We start from the raw sequence: 15,886 nt of genomic DNA, 5'->3' as shown, positions 1-15,886 counted from the left end.
CCCGCCGCCGCCGCCCCGCGCCCGCCGCAGCCGCCCCGCGCCCGCTCGGCTCCGCGCTCCGCGCCCGGCTCCGCCCGGGGGCCGGACGGGGCGGTGGGACCGGCCTGAGCCCGCCCCGCCAAGGGGGACGGCATCGCCATGGCCACCGCCCCCGCCCGGAGCCCGCCTCCCCGCCCGCCGCCCCCGCCGCACGGGGAGGATGGAGCCGTCCCGGGGGCATCACACCGGGGACAGCCCCTCTAAGGGGCTTGGCGTGCAGCACATCGGGGACAGCCACCCCGGGGACTTGGGGAGCACCCCACCGGGCACGGGACTCTGGGGGAATTTGGTACCCACTGCACTGGGAACAGCCGCCCCAGGAGTTTGGGGAGCATCCACATCACATCACATATGGCCCCCTCACCCACTGCAGCCTCCCCTGGCCGAGGGCTGGGCTCTGGGGACACACACTGCAGTGTCCTCGCTGACCCTACATGCCCTCCTTGACTGAGAGGTGTCCCAGAGGTGCCACACTCCTGCAGGCCACAGCTGTGCCCTGAGCGAGGATGGAGGTGGACACAGCTCCCAGTCCTGCTCCTGCCACAGAGAGCAGCTCGTCCCAGCCATCACCCACAGCAGGACAAGGAGGGGCTGCCCTGAGCCCTCCACGCCACAGGCACGAGGGGGACAGATGCTCCTGTGGCTTTCTCTTGTTGGGAGCTCATGCCCCAGGCTGCAACCAACAGCCTTCCTCTAGCCACAGTTTGTAACTGAGCAAGAGCCTGGAGGAGGGAGAATAAAAGCAAATCTGTCTGGCTTCAGCCCCCTCGTCACTCTTTCAGAAATCAGAGCAGCATATGGGAGTATTTGCCCCTTTCCCCAGAGATGGAGCCGAGCAGATGACAGGCTGTGAGCATGTGTTAGTCCCACCAACGCTCACTCCAGCCAGCTTCCCATTAAGGGCAGCAGTTGCTCCAGACCCAAATGTTAGCAGTTTTCAATTAGCAAATGGCAGAGGAGAGGGATTCCTGGGGGACACGCCGAGCAAGTCGAGCTCTATCACTTGTCACTCAAGGAGCTCACGTTACCCTTCTCCCCAAGAGGCTCTGCTTAAAATAAAACCCTGCAGCAGCCTGGGGGGAGGCAGCCTGCTTGCTGCCAGAGCTGCCAGGGAAGGGATGGGTGGCTCATTTCTGGGGTTACCCTGAGGGATGGCAGGTTGTTCTGAGCTGCACTGGGGCTCCCAAATATCAGGGAACCTTGTACTGGGGTACACTGAACACGAGCTGCCATCAGCAGGATATTTTCCAAGAGACGTGAGCCGCTGCTCAGATGATGGAGAGCACTGAGCTAAACTTTAACCAGCTCCCAGAGATACTGGAAATGCGACAGATAAAAACAAGTGACAGTGGGCAGCTGTACAGAGAGCAGTGGGAAAGCCACCTTGAGCTGGGGTTGAGGTGCTCCTTGGCCGGGTTTGCTCAGGGCTGTGACACCCTCAGGGCAGGATTTACCAGCAGCCCCGTGGTCCAGCTGGTTGTGCCACCCTGTGCCAGCAGAGCCTGCAGCCAGGCTGTCTCCAACAAGAGATAGGCACAACCTGGACACTGTCCCTGACACGCTGTGACCTGGCCCCGGCTAAAAACTGTCCCTGGACACCACTCTGGGACAGGGTTCAGGCTAAAAGGACAGGTCCTTGGTATCCTGGGGTTGATGGGACTCCAAAGACAGGGCACATCAGTCCTGTAAACACTGGCAGCCTGTGCCTCCGATGACAACCATGAAACAGCCGACTTTTATCATTATTTACTGCTTCTCTTTGATGTTTTAAAATTATTCTTCCCTAAGCTCACTGAAGAGCATCTCTGCTAATTAGCCAGGAGCTGACAAAGCCATCAGAAGGTGCTGGCTGTGCCGGCAGGGCGGCTGGGAGGTGTCAGACCCTGCAAACAAAGATCCCTCCTCTTCCCCTCTCCCTAAGGAAAGCCCTCCCCGCACTCAACATCACAGCCAGGCATTTGTCTCACACAAAGGCGACACTCAGGGCAATTCCCTTTGTGCAGGTGATATGTTCCCTGTCCCCCATGATGGGTCACTTCTTGAACCCATCTGGGCTCGGAGAGGCCTCTTGTCCTCCCCAGCTTTCTCGCTGCTACTCCATCCCTCCGCCTTCTATTTAACTTAAACTGGAGGGACAGAGAACAGACGCTCCGGCTTCTAAAGAAGTTAAGGTGGAGTCTTTCGCCCCAGGGAAAGGAGTGGGGAGAATCCTCTCCCGGCTTCTGGGGCCTCGTACCCAGGGAGGGCAGGGGCGAGGGATCCAGTCAGACGGACAGAAGGACAGGCAGCCGCACCTCCTGCCACAAGCCTCGTGGGAATGAGGACAGGACCTCTACAGAGGTGCCGGAATCAAAACAAATCAGCTCCGGTATCAGCAGGTGGTTTGAGCTGTTTACTGCTACAGTAATGGCCTCAAGTGAGCAGGATCTTATTTGGAACAGGGACGGCCTTTCCCTGGGTGACAATGGCCAGAGGGGACCCGCAGCAGGATGCACGAACGGGGACCAGGCAGCCCCATCCCGCATCACCTCCCCTTCCCTCTCCCCTCCGGCCCAGCCTCTCCTTAGCAGGAAGAGCTGCGGGGACACTGATCCACCACCAGCTCCACACAACACAGGAACAGAAAAAAGGATAAAGGGAGAAGCCCTGAGACCTGCAGATTTCACGGTGAGCTTCTGCAGGGAAACAAAGCAGCAGACGTGAGGAATGCAAGTAGCCTATTTGCCCGGGCTGCTCTCTGCCTCCGGCAGCACGGACATGCCTCGGCTTGTCGTTCCAGGAGCTTTTGTTGCTCGGGGCTGGGGGCCTCTTTGTTTCCTTTACCCCTTCGCCAGGCTTGGTCACAGCCCGGTATTAAATTATTCAAATGATCTCGCTGGGCTTCACAGCTGAACTCCTGCGCGGAGAGCCCAGGCTGCAAAATCCCGAGGGCTCCGTCCCTCGCCAGAGCCCCCAGCCCAGCACAAAGCACACTGGTCCGCACTGGTTTCCCCAGTCTGGAGAAAAGGATCCAAATATTCAAGCTGGTGACACGTCCAGCCCCAGCACTGCAGTGCAAAGGTGTCATTAAGCCATAAAATCACCCACCTAACACCAGTACACTGATAGGAAACAGACGGGGGGACTGCACCCCTGGATTTGGCAGCCCAGCTGGAGCAGGAAGAGCTTGGCCCCTGCAGCAGTGGATTTTGGCGTCACCACTGACAAGACAAAGGGTGTCAGACCTCTGTCCTGCCTGCTGCTGTCCCAGCCAACCCTCAGCCCTGCCAAGGCTGCAGGAGGAACACCAGCCCCTTGCAATGGGATGTGTTTGAATGTGGTGTGGGGCGAGGGGAGGCCCGAGAGCTCTCTCTCTCTCTCAATCTGACGCAGGAAGGAGCTGGAGCTGCTGCCAGCTCCACACAGGGAGGAGAGGCAGTGGCCCAGAGGGGCTTTGAGGGGATTTAACCCAGTCCTGCCTGGCCCTGGTGCCCAGGTTGGTCTGGCAGGGGAAAGCACCTTCCCCAGCACTGTGCTGAGCCGTCTCTGTAACCTGCAGCACAGGAAAATGCCAAAGGACTGGCAGAACCTTTGAATTCCAGTCAGCTTCCTGGGATAGCAGGGTGTAACCGCCTGAGAAGGCAGCTCCACAAGAAACAAAAAAGGCAGGGAAAAACCCGTGCACCCACCCTGCCAGGAGCCAAACAGGGAGGCTGTGTCTGCAGCCAGGGCTGCACACGCCTCTCCCAGCTGGACCGGACCTGCTCCCTTCCCCAGCCGGAGCCTGGGAGGCGAGGGCAGGAGAGCTGCAGAAATTCATTACCTTCCACATGACAGAGGGATCAGTTGGCTTTTACCAGAGCCCGTCGAGGTTTTCCTCATTGAAAACAGGAAAGAATCACAAAAATAATTAGAGAGATTTCATCTCAGCCAGCTTATGAAAGCACTGACTTTATACACAACAGATTGGCAACAGCACAAAGATGGATGTGAAAGGCAAGAGCATTTGCAATGTCAGACAGATCAGAGACAGAAGCTCATCAAAAAATGGCCCAGGGCAAATGTAAGTTAAAAAAAGAAAAGAAGAGGAAAAAAAAGAAAGGAAACAACCCTTCTGGAGACAAAAAACGTGACTCCTGTCCATAACACATGGATGTGCTTCTCCTGCCCGCAAAGACCCTTGGTGAAAACTCATCAGCTCCCTGGACAAAACTGGGTTAAAAAACTTCCAAGTACTGACGATCACTGGCTGTGTTTTGCTGCCTTCCCCAGCTCAGCTGGGAGCCAGTGTGCCAGTCAGCAGCAGGACTGAGGGGCCTGAGGACAAATGTCAGCTGGAGGATCCTCCAGTGAGCTCCTGGGGCCAGGGGAGGCTGTAATTGGAAAGCTCCAGGCAGCATTTGGGGAGAGCTGTGCAGCACAGGGAGGTTGCTCATGCAGAGCGCGGCCAGGCGTGCAGACAAGACCCTCCAAAGTGTGCTCAATAAATGGGTGAAACGTTTTAGGGGGGGGATGGGAAAGGACAGACTTCTCTAATTAGTAAAGAGGTTTGCATTTAGTTACCCAGCACAGCGCCTGGGGCCCTGACTCCAGACGCTGCTGTGCAAAGGCTGACAGCTCTCTCACACATGGAGCTGTCAGCCTGGGCTTTGTAACCAGAAACAGTTTCCACAGAGGAAAACAACCTCTGTGCTCCTCACTCTTCCACACGGGCACTTCCAGCAGGGAAGGGAAGAGCCACAGTATGACCCCTTGAAGGCAGCACCACAGCTCTGGGCACGTTCGGGGCAGCGACTCTCAGGCACTGGAGGTTCACAGTGACAATAGAGTGAAGTGAATAATAAGTGAGACCAGCTCTGGTTCCCTGGGAACCATCGTTAGGAGCTCTCTGTTTCCGGAGTGCTGCCTTTGGAGTGCAGCTGAGGAGCTCTGGAGCCTGGAGTGTGTCTGAGCCAGGCTGCTGTGAGCAGCAGGAAAAGCAGGATGTGGCTGCTCTCACTCACTGGGAAGGCGATTCCTCCACAACAGCTGAAACAAAAAAAGGGTAAAGACCAAGATTTAGCTGGAAGCCCCACCTTGATGAAGCTACAAGAAGTGTTCTGCCCCACACAGGCCTGATACCTGGCAGATGGGCACCAAAATCCCTGTCCCCTGTCCCCTTCCCTACACTGCAAGACCTCAGTAGAGGCACAAGTGAGGCAATGCCCAGCAGACAGAGCCCAGGCAGGGAAGAACACACTCTTGAGGTTTGTGCTCTCTTCCTCCTCCTCTCCAGCCTGGCTTCTCCCAGTTATTCTGTTTGCAGCAGGACTGAGAGAAGGGAGCAGCAGCAGCTCATGATAACCTGGGCAGCAGCCCAAGCTAGTCAAAAGCAGGGTTGGCTCCATGGAAAGAGCAGAACGGCCGCCCCAAAGGTGGAGCACAGCTCGCCTGTGCCAGCACCCTCCCGGGCCAGATCACAGCAGCAATGACATCACATGTGTCACCAGATCTCGTGTTCTCGCTGGAGAAATTTCCAGGCAGACTGAGCTGTGTGAAAGCCCAAATCTCACCTCTTTACAGTGCTCTTAGTCCTTTTTTGCATGCTGGTTGCTGAGGGATGCTGGGGCAGGCAAGGCTGCTGTCCTCACACCACTGAGTTTGCACTCCCAGTACGGGGACAGGACAAGGTTTTGGGCAGAGGGACAGCAATGGGGCTACACACTCAGTCCCTGCTCTTACAGTGCTGCAGGTGGGAGCCCACAAACCAGCTGCCACAGAGCACTGGGTGACTCCAGCAGCGGAAGGAGAGAGCAGCCTGCAGTCTTCCTGCAGAGACAAAACCCTTTCACTCCCATGACAAATGCTCTACTTGTTCCTGAGCCTGGGGACTCGGCCATTCCCCGTCCCCTTCATGTGGCACACACATCACATGAGAGCTGGGCACTTGAAGGGATGAAACAGAGCCAGGGCCGATTCTGCCGTGCCGGGGCTGTCAGCCGGGCCTCCTCCCCTCCGGGCTGTAATTAGCCTCCTTGAAGTGGGCTGGGACTGGAATCCCTCAGCCCAGGCTGAGGCCATAATCAGCCCAGCAGAGGAGGAAGAAAGGCCCTTGCAGCAGTCTGGGCCAGGCTCCCGTTGTACATCCAGGCAACGGAAGGGCAGGTCACGCCACAGGCACGTTTTAACCGAGCCACGATGCTGCCTTTGGCCTGAGCAGAGAGGAACCACAAAACCATCACTATCTTTTCCAAACCACAATGGAAAGGCAGCAGCCAAAATGACGCCTCAAATCTCAGCTTCTATTTCAGCAGCATCAATTAGAGAGCTGCTCTTTTTGGATACTCTGTGGACTGCTGGCATGCCAGCTCCCCGCTGGCCGCAGCTTGGCCAGCCTACCTGTCTGGGAGTGCACGAGACAGCCTCTGCCATCCCTTTGCTCCCCTTGCCCAGCGGGAGAGGCAGTGTCACAGAGCTGAGGAGCAGCAGGGGAATTATTTTGGGCTGGAAGTTACTTCTATTCATTTACAGCTCAGAATAACACTGAGCTTACACGCCAGGGTTACTCGGCACAGCTCCGGTCACAAGGCATTGTGTCTGGCTGTGTCCTCATGGCAGGAATCACAGGGACAAAGCCCTTACTCACGCTTTACTGCCAGCAGTGTGTTCCCGTGGCAGCAGGCAACAGAGGTCACCAGGTATGGATGTGTCTCCTCCAGCTGCACTGGCCTCGGCACTCCAGTTTCCTCGTCCTTCCTGCCCAGGCGTCCCCTGGCTCCTTTCCCCCACGTGCACACCTCGCCATCTGCAGAGGGATATAAACTCCTTGCTGCACACCTGCCTTGGCCACAGCAGAGGCCAGCCAGGGCCTGCTGCAGCCCAGGACATGGGGACTTCAGATTCACCTGCTCCGATGGCCACAGTGAAGGCATCTCCACAAGCCACCACGGTGACCTTCATCATCTCGAGCCCCAAAACCAGGTGGGGCACACGGCTGTTGTGGCAGGAGTTGGTGCCCAGCTGCCCGTGCTGGTTGCTCCCAAAGGTGTAACAATGGCCAGAGGCTGACAGCAGAGAGGAGAGACACAACTGGGTGTCACTTGGGACACGCTGAAACCCCTCTTTGCTGTCTTCAGGCTGAGCATCCTGCTCCACAGAACTTCAACACTGGGAGCATGTGTCTCTTGAGAGACTGCCCATGGGAAACAGGCAGAAGGAAGACAGGGAAAATGCAGGTGTCCCCCTCTCAGAATCTGGGCACACACCCTCACCTGTGACAGCAGCAGAATGTGCTGTACCGATGTCAGCACACACAATGGACTCTTGGTTCAAGGGGGCTGACTGGGCACACACAAACACAGTGGCCTCCTCCACCTGGTCCTCTGGGGAAGGCTCCTCTGTTGAACTGATCCGGTCTAGGCCCAGCTTGTTACACCTGCACAGGGAAAATCTCTAGGATCACACAGAGGTGCCTTCTGGAACCCTTTGGTCACAACACAGATGGGCCCAGGAGCGTAAAATGTGGAGCATGGACCCTCACCCCTCTTACCTGTTGCTCCCACAAGCAAGAATCTGGTTCTTCACTGTGAGGACCATGGAGGAATCGATGCCACAGATGACCCTCTGAGCCTCATGCTCTGGAGGGACTGTGACCTGCTGGGGGCAGTTGTAGCACTCCAGGGTGCCCAGCCCAAGCCGACCTGGCAGGAAGAACAGGGCAGGGAGCAGCTGATGGCAACACACACCCTGAGCACAGCCCCACTGAGAGCAGCACTGACACAGCTGCTGCAAGAGCCCAGCCCTGGATCCCAGAAAGCAGCGAAACCCAAAGCGCTCCATATGGGGGCTCTGGTATGCAGCAAAACAGCTGCAGCTCTTCCACACACACCCACCCTGGCACATCTGGAGGGGACTCTGGGCAAGCAGCAAAGGGAGCAGGAACAGGCACAAGCCCTGTTCTGTGAAACAGACATCTCTTACCATTATCCCCCCTGCCCCAGGCAAACACTTCCCGTTCGTTGGAGACCGCCAGGACGTGAGACGCGCCACAGGCCACCTGCACCATCTCATAGCCCAGCAGGGCCTCCACAATCTTGGGCTGGCAGGGGAAGAGCAGCAGCCGTCAGCCGAGACCTCACAGCCTGCCCGGCTGCTCCCGTCCCTCTCACCCGGCCCCCCCAGACTCAACACAGCGCTGGCAGCATCCCAGTTTTCATCCAACACAAACAACAGAGAAATTTCTTTTTTCCTTTTGTTCCAAACAGTCTTCAAAGGGATAAGAGACTACGTGCACGCAGCACAGAAGATAATGCAAACATCTCTGGGGCGGAAGAAAGCATCCAGCACGGGAGAGGGAAGAGGTTCAGCAAGGGTTGGGATTTGACCCCCTGCCCATGTGGGGAGTGCCAGGGGCTGTGAACGAGCCCCTGCTCCAAGCAGGCAGGGGCTTGGTGCAGGATGTGTTGGCTCAAAGGCTCTCGTGCAGAGGAGCTGTGAGTTAAGGCTCAGATTCATTAGGCTGTGGAGAGACCAGGATCTCCACATTTCACCCAGCCCCTGCTGTGACCTGCTGTTAGATCTCACACCTCGCCTCATACTCATTATCTTCCTCAAGTGAAAAGCACCGTTTGTTGGGATCTGGCTGCTGCTTCCAACTGGTCTCCCCTCCCCAGCCATAAGCAGGGAGCAGCTCAGCCCTGGGAAGAGCAGGAACAAATGGGCCAGCTGATCACAGTGACAAATGGCACCAGTCCCTGGGCTCGGCTGGAAGCCATCAGCTGCTGCCACATCCGAAGGTAGGCGAGGAAGAAGCTGGAAGGGAGCAATGAGCCCTCAGCCCCAGTGTTCTGAGCCAATCGGAAACACACAGCTCTTCTTTAAATACTGGCTCTTTTGAAAAATAACTTTTCTCAGTGAACCCTGGCAGCTGCAGGCCAAGAGTGAAGCAGGCAGGTGTGTGATTAGAGGCAGGCTCCAAGCTGGGAGCCTGCCAACAACAACCACAAGGCAGCTCTTGACTTCCCCCATGCTCAAAGGGATCATTGTGTAGGGGGGGAAAGAAAAAGAGAAGCAGGTTGGGTCTTTTAAAACCCGCAGTGACAGGGAGAGGAGGGGGAGGGGGTCAGATGCCAGAGCATGCCTAGGATGCATATCCTTGGAGCTGGGATGAGCCTGCTCACGTGGTGCAGAAGCCACGATCCATCCTTTACCCTGGGGGAGCAGCACACCCAGCACCTTCTCCACCAACCTGGCTCACATCCGTGAAGTTTCCGTGCCCCAAACAGCCATTGCTGCCGCTGCCGAAGGTCATGATTATCCCCCTGTCTGGAGGAGCAGAAAGGAGCATTGTCAGTGGCACACCCTGCGAGGTGACACAGCTGAGGGATGGCACACCCTGCGAGGTGACACAGCTGAGGGGTGGCCATGGCTCCCAGGACATTGGACCCACTCTGACTCAGAACGAGCTGCAGGGGCCACAAGCCTTCAGCCAGCTTCCAGAGAGCTGCAGGAGCTTCCAGGGAGCTGCAACCTCACCACGCTGCAATGGCTCAACAAACAAACAGCAGTGATAAGAGTGCTGAGATAACAGTGCTGCAGCTGTGTACGCAGAAGCTGTGAACCCCACGGTCTGTCAAGGTGTTAAAGTCACAGAGACACTCCCTGAGCAGCTGCCCAGCAGAAGGGTGGCAGGAAACGCCATGGGAGGTAGGATAAACACATGCCCATGGAGTTTGTCCACTGTGTATCTGTCATTTGCTGCCCTGACTCCCAACAGAAGAGCAAACAGAGCTCCCACAGGACCACTGGGAGGGCTTTGCTACACAAACATGGCCTTGGACTGGTGTGTGTGCTCCCCTCTCACCCAGAACACATCCTGGACTGCTCTGAGGGGGTTTCAAACCCTGTTTTCCTGCAGTTTGAGGACAACCAGCCCTGCAGCAGCTCACACTGACTCCTCACTGTGACACCAGTCTTTGTTGGTCACTGCACGTGCTCATGTTACACTCACAGAGTATGTGACAGAGATTCTCCTCACACTGCAATCCCCATTGTCAGCTCTGGTTTCAGGTGACACCAATGCAACCAGGACAACAAGCACAGATTTCACAGGATCATAGAATAATTTAGGTTGGAAAGGAAAACTTTAAGATCATCTAAGTCCAAACATCTTTTTGTGGCCCACCCCACACCAGACAAGTTGACCAGGGTGGCATCACAAGAGGACCATGTCTGCCATTTCTGACCTCTACATGATGCTACATGAGAGGCCACAGAGGCCTCTGTGTCACTCCAGCCCAGAGCATCTCTCTGGTTCCTCTCTGAGCAGACTCCCCAGGCAGTCCCACTGGGTTTTAGGGAGTTCTGGGACCCAGGCAGGTGAAGACAGGACACAACAGCTCACCTGTGAGGCAGGCTGTGAAAAGATCACCACAGGACACATGTTTGATGGTCACTCCAGACTGGCCCTCCAGAAAGCGGGACACAAACTGAGGCTGGAGCTGCTCGGTGGCTCCTGGGAGAGAAGGACCCCCAGCAGCACCCATGGGAGGAGCCTGATGGAGAGAAGCCATGGAAGAGGTGGGCTGGAGAACAGTGATGAAACCCCTTCCCATAGGCTTATCAGCATTACCCACACCCTGGCTGGGTTTGCAGTCCTGGAGGAGGCAGTGCCAGGGTCTCTGAGTGAGCAGAAAAGCCTTCTTCACAGAAATCACACATCCAAGGCTCCACAGCCACTGTCTGCCCCAGGCTCCCTGTCACTCACCTCCCACAGGATGAGCCTCCCAGATTTGGTGACCCCAGCCTTCTGTGTCCTGCCAGCAGAGACCTGCACCACCTCGGTGTTCAGCATGGGCAGGCGGAGAGGGGTGGTGATCCCACTGCCCCACGTGTAGATGGATGACAGGGGGGGTGGGATTCCTGTCTTGGCTGAACCACATCGGACACCTGTGGGGCACAGAGAAATCATTAATGTGGATCCCTGACTCTCCTCCCACAGAAAAAGCAACAGCACCAGCCAGTCTGGATGCCAGCATAGCTGCCAGAGCCAGACCAGTGCTGGTCCAAGGAGCTCCTCCAGAGCTCAGGGAAGGTGATAACTCTTAAGGTTCTCTCCCCAGAACCTTGAGTGTCTCTCTGACTTGTGTCATCCAAAGGAAAGAGTCCTTCCAAATGGAGCTGAGTTGAACACACCACACCAGAACTCACCCCTCGGCCTGGCACTACTTGCCCGTCCCCCTGTCCGGCTGTGGGTCACTGTGGGCACTGGAGCCAAGGGTTTTTCAGGCCTGCCAAACCAAAATCCAACCTTTAATGTCCTGCAGAGCCCTGGATCACAGAATGTCTGGGCAGAGCTACAGCAGGAGCCACGGGTGACTCACTCAGAGCACTGCTTTGTTGGTGCTTTAAACAACTTGAGAAAGGGGACTTGGCACCTGTTCACTTCCCCCTGTGCTCACAACTCTCTGTTTGCTGTCACTGTGATGACAAGCTCACACCTGCCATGGCACCTGCCTGGCTCTGAGCCCCTGGGCCAAGCTCAGCCAGCAGCAGCTGCATGTTACACAGCACAGGAGAGCTGCATTGGAAAATGCTCTCTTTGGAGCTCAGAACAGAGGCAGTGAGCTGGGCAGACATGCTGTGGGCTGTGGCAGCCCTTCCCAAGGGACACTGAGGTGGCAGTGTCACTTGCCTCCTCATTTTGACGCTGCCCACGTCTGTGTAGAGGTTCAGGAGGGGCCGGATGCAGATGGCCTGGGCCATGATCTCATTCAGCTGGGGCCGCTTGGAAGGATCCAGGTTGAGCATGCTGAGGATGAGCTGGCGCAGGTCGGGGCTGTATCGATCCGATATTGGGGCAAAAGTCCCGCTCATGATCTTCAACACCAAGGCAGGAAGGTTCTGGAGAGAAAACAAGAGACACACAGTGGCCGGGCAGTCAGGGGCGAGGCCAAGGAGGAAGGAGCTCTCAGCACTGCCCTCTGCCTTCACACTTCCTGGCTCGCTGAGAAGTGATCCCAGCATACATTCTCACCTCTGTGAGAGGCCACGGCTCCCTGTGCTACGTGTAAACCACATCGCTCTTACCGCAGCTTCGAAAGCCCTCTTGAGGCTGGCGAGCTCGTAGAGCACACAGCCCAGGGCCCAGATGTCGCTCTTCTGGTTGTAAGGCTTCCCTTCACAGAGCTCTGGGGAGATGTAGCACGGAGTTCCCACCACCTATGAGACAAAAATTCACCACAGTGCAGTGAAACTGGGGCAGAGAGGTGGAAAGAGGAAGGCTTTGTGCAGAACTGGCTGGAACACCACCACCTAAAGCTCCACAGAGCTGGGCTTTTGTTCCCTTGGCATCAACAGCTGCCTGACAATCTCAGTGAAAAACAAGAGGATTTGCCTTTCCAGTGACACATACAGTGATTGCCTCTAATTTTGCTTCTATCCACTTGAGAGAACCAGAGCCCAGAGCGTTGAGCGTGATACAAACGTCTGGTCAGATTAGCCCAGGTGGAGAAAGACACTCAAAGCCAAGCAGAGAAAGGAGATTAAGGCAGGATGGGAGTGCACAGGCAGGAATTTATTTGCTAAGGATGTGTCAGACCAGTCTGCAAACACCACCCCCAGCAGGAGCCACCCTGTCTGCCCTCACCAATGGGCCCAGACACCCCATCCTCTCCCAGCTTTGGGCAGGTCAGTCTTCCCTTTCTGCAGCCCACAGAGCCACAGCAAACTCAGGCATGAAGACATCAGCCAAGAACAAAGCAGCATTGCCTAAAGCCACTTCCCAGAGACTATTGTGAACCAAATCCAGAGTTTCCAGCCTGCTGGAAACAGCATGGGGTAAGAAGCTCCCCTGCCACTCACTGTGTAGGCTTTGCTCTTGCTGCTCAAGATTTTGGAGATGCCAAAGTCTCCGATCTTGACGATCATGCGGTGCTTGTCCAGGAGGATGTTCTGGGTCTTCAGGTCACGGTGCAGGATCTGCTTGGTGTGCACGTGGTGCAGGGCCAGGAGGATCTGCACGAAGAAGTGCAGGATGGTGTCCTCATCCAGCAAGGAATTACAGCGCTTGTGGATGAACTCTGCCAGAGTGCCCCCTGCAAGGAACAACAAAGGGCCGTGGGCACAGGGAGCTGCACAGGACAGCACAAACTTGGCCTAAAAATGGGGGATTTTGGCATTCTAACAAGCCAAGTATGTGGGAAAAACACATCTTGGTGGAATACACAGCAAATCCTCCAATGGCAGCACAGTTGCTGGGCAGAAGAAACAGCCAGAGTGAAGTTACTGTTGACATATTATCAAAAGCAGAAGGAAAAGAAACACTAGAATTACAGCTCTTGGAAGAGGACATAAACCTCCATGGCAGAACAAGATCAGCCTGTTCTGCAGAAGAGAATTCTTGCAGTCCAAGAGGCCACGTGGCACAGAGAGGCCCCTGTCGGGGAGGTCCAGATTCAGGGCTCAGGTACAGCTTTTAGCAAACCCTCATGCAAATGATTTCATCTAAAACTCCACAGGAAATCTTGTTAGAATTGTGGGGCCAACAGAGTTGACACAGGGAAATGTGCCTGAGCATCTGAGCCAGGGGCAGATGGTAACATGCTGATCAGGGTTTGAAATCTTGTTTTGGACATGGTTAGCAGGTGTAAGGCATATAACCATGGAGTGGCTGAAGCTGGAAGGGACCTTGTGAGGTCACTGCTCAAGCAGGGCCAATGAGGTTGTCCAGGACCGGAATCTCTCTTTTGAATACTTTTAAGGATGGTGACTCCACGACCTGCATCAATACTTGGTCACCTGCCTTGGTGTCCACCAAGAATCACAGATACTTTTCTACAAAAATGTCTCCTCAAGAGAGACATGCTTGTACTCCTGGGGGTGAAAAGCCCAAGATCTTTACAAGGAGCACAACATGAGACCACAGCAACTTGACCCAGAGAGAGCCAAGTGCCTGGCATCCCCTGGACCTGGAGGGCAGCAGGGCCCACCTGGGGCGTATTCCATGGCAATCATGAGCGCCTTGTCCTCCAGGAAGTTCTCGTAGTACTCAATGACGTTGGGGTGGTTGAGCAGCTTGAGGACCTGGCACTCGTTCTGCGCTGCCAGCCGCTCATCCTTGCTCATCTGCTCCACAGGGATCTGCTTCAGGATCACCAGCTTCTGGTCGGCCTTGCGCAGGCACAGGTGCACGATGCTGCGAGGAAAGGGACGGGGCTTCAGCGCGGGGACGAGGGACACAACACAGGGCCTGGCCATCACTCTGGGTGACACGGATCGCCTGCAATCCCCGCGCCTCGAGGTGTCACGCACCCTGTGCCGTGTCCCCCGGGGTGCCACACCCCGGCCGACCCCGCACTGCCGCGGCCACAAACGCCTCGCTGCCACGCGGACGCGGCTTAAAGGCCTCCCGCCCGGAGGCAGAAAGACTGGAGACGTCCCCATCGCCCATCCTCGGCGCCCCCTCACCCGAAAGCCCCTCTCCCCACCACGCGGATCCGCTCGTATTTCTCCATCCCTGGGCCCGGCTCCTTCCGTCTCCATGGAGACACTTCCGCGCTGCTACGGCGTCCGCGGGCGGACAAACCGCGCCGTGTGGGTAGGGCCGGGTGGGGGCTCCGTGTTTCGGGCGGGGTGGGACGGGTAACGCCACCCCTCGCTTGGGTTGCACCCCCAGTGCCACCAGGAGCCAGACCCTCCTGGGAAGCACCCGGACAGAGAAGTTTGGGGTGCGCTGGGCTGTCCGCCCCAACTGGGGGATGCCAGCAGGACCCCCCGCACCCCCAGAAAGCGGCGGTGTCCCAAACAGCCTCCAGCCCCGAGGAGCTTGGAGGGGCACACTGCGGGGGGCTGCGCTGCTGCAGGGCCAGCATAAGGGCCACGAATCCCCTCCGTGGCCGCCCGGATCCTGCTTTAGACTCCCCCAGGACCACGCGCACCCCGGGGCCGGCCGTGATGGTGGCTATAGCGTGGAAGCGGGTCCTGCCCTGCACCCAGGAATGGCGGCCTCTGTCCTGGAATGGGGACAGTGACAGCAGTGACAGTGGTGGCACTGCCACGTGGCCCTGCTGCCATCTAGTGACAGCCAGCTCGGTTCACGGGGACGGGGGTCAGCCCGCCCTCACTCAAGCCAGCGCCCTGCAGCGTGGGACAGGACAGTGATGGGGCAGGACCCTCACGCAGGAACCAGCACCCCGCCGCGTTTCGGTACCGCGTTTTCGGCCTCACCCTACTGCAGCCCGGTATTAAGGGGCACCTTTGAGTGCCGCAGCCCCCCATCCATGACTTGAGGTGAGCGTTTGTAGCTGCTCCCACTACTTTTCCAAACACGTTTTCCCCGGCATCCCCCGTCCCGACACAATGCGCGCAACCTCCGGCGACAACCACACCGTGCCGAGAACACACACACAGAGCGCAGAACAGATGTACGAGGCCCACGCCAGCTGTGCATCACTGTGGCAGATGTGCAGAGCCCAGCACAGATGTGCGACGTCTGCCGCGCTGCCCAGTACAGACGGGCAGTATCTGACACCCACAAGTGCGGTGTCTGGCAATACCAGGCCGGTTCAGCAGCAGCGCCCAGCAGGAACGCGCGCAGGAGCCCGCACACCCCACACAGGTGCGAGACCCCGCGCCACACTCCGCACACGTGCGCGCAGCGCCCCGCGCGTACACACGCGCCCGGGGGCGTGGCCAGCGCGCCGTTTATCAATGAAAGGCGCGGCCAGCGCGGCCACGCCCCTAACGACCGCCAACCCCGCGCAGGCGCGCGCGCGGGAGGCGTGGCCAGCGGGGGAGTGCCCAATGAGAAGGCGTGGCCAGCGGGGGCGTGCCCAATGAGAAGGCGTGGCCCCGCTGGCGCATGCGGGGGGCGTGGCCAACACTAAGGTGT

General features: G+C 57.3%; 1 protein-coding gene across 3 annotated transcripts; it reads right to left on the bottom strand.

Annotated features, from left to right (window-relative positions):
• Positions 1–2,417: 2,417 nt before the first annotated feature.
• NEK8 (NIMA related kinase 8) lies at positions 2,418–15,838 on the bottom strand. Of its 3 annotated transcripts, none has more exons than XM_015646962.2 (15): positions 14,464–15,720; positions 13,986–14,191; positions 12,859–13,091; positions 12,085–12,216; positions 11,690–11,898; positions 11,206–11,285; positions 10,763–10,944; positions 10,400–10,550; positions 9,245–9,321; positions 7,978–8,095; positions 7,547–7,697; positions 7,269–7,432; positions 6,903–7,061; positions 6,644–6,802; positions 2,418–5,046 (listed from the first exon to the last, which is right to left on the bottom strand). In XM_015646962.2, the coding sequence occupies exons 1-15, from the start codon at positions 14,865–14,867 to the stop codon at positions 5,018–5,020; spliced, it is 2,454 nt and encodes an 817-aa protein (XP_015502448.2). In that variant the 5' UTR covers positions 14,868–15,720; the 3' UTR covers positions 2,418–5,017. The 3 variants fall into 3 exon arrangements, with proteins under 3 accessions (XP_015502448.2, XP_015502451.1, XP_018864206.2); XM_015646965.3 differs by lacking the exon at positions 14,464–15,720 and adding an exon at positions 14,308–14,440; XM_019008661.2 differs by lacking the exons at positions 2,418–5,046; positions 6,644–6,802; positions 6,903–7,061; ... (1 more) ...; positions 7,547–7,697; positions 7,978–8,095 and adding an exon at positions 8,102–8,808 and having other exon boundaries at positions 14,464–15,838.
• Between the last annotated feature and the right edge of the window lie 48 nt (positions 15,839–15,886).

This window comes from Parus major, chromosome 19, assembly GCF_001522545.3.
Source record: "Parus major isolate Abel chromosome 19, Parus_major1.1, whole genome shotgun sequence".
NCBI lineage: Eukaryota > Metazoa > Chordata > Aves > Passeriformes > Paridae > Parus > Parus major.
Note: the sequence above shows the minus strand (reverse complement) of the source record. Positions and strands in the feature narration are given on the sequence as shown.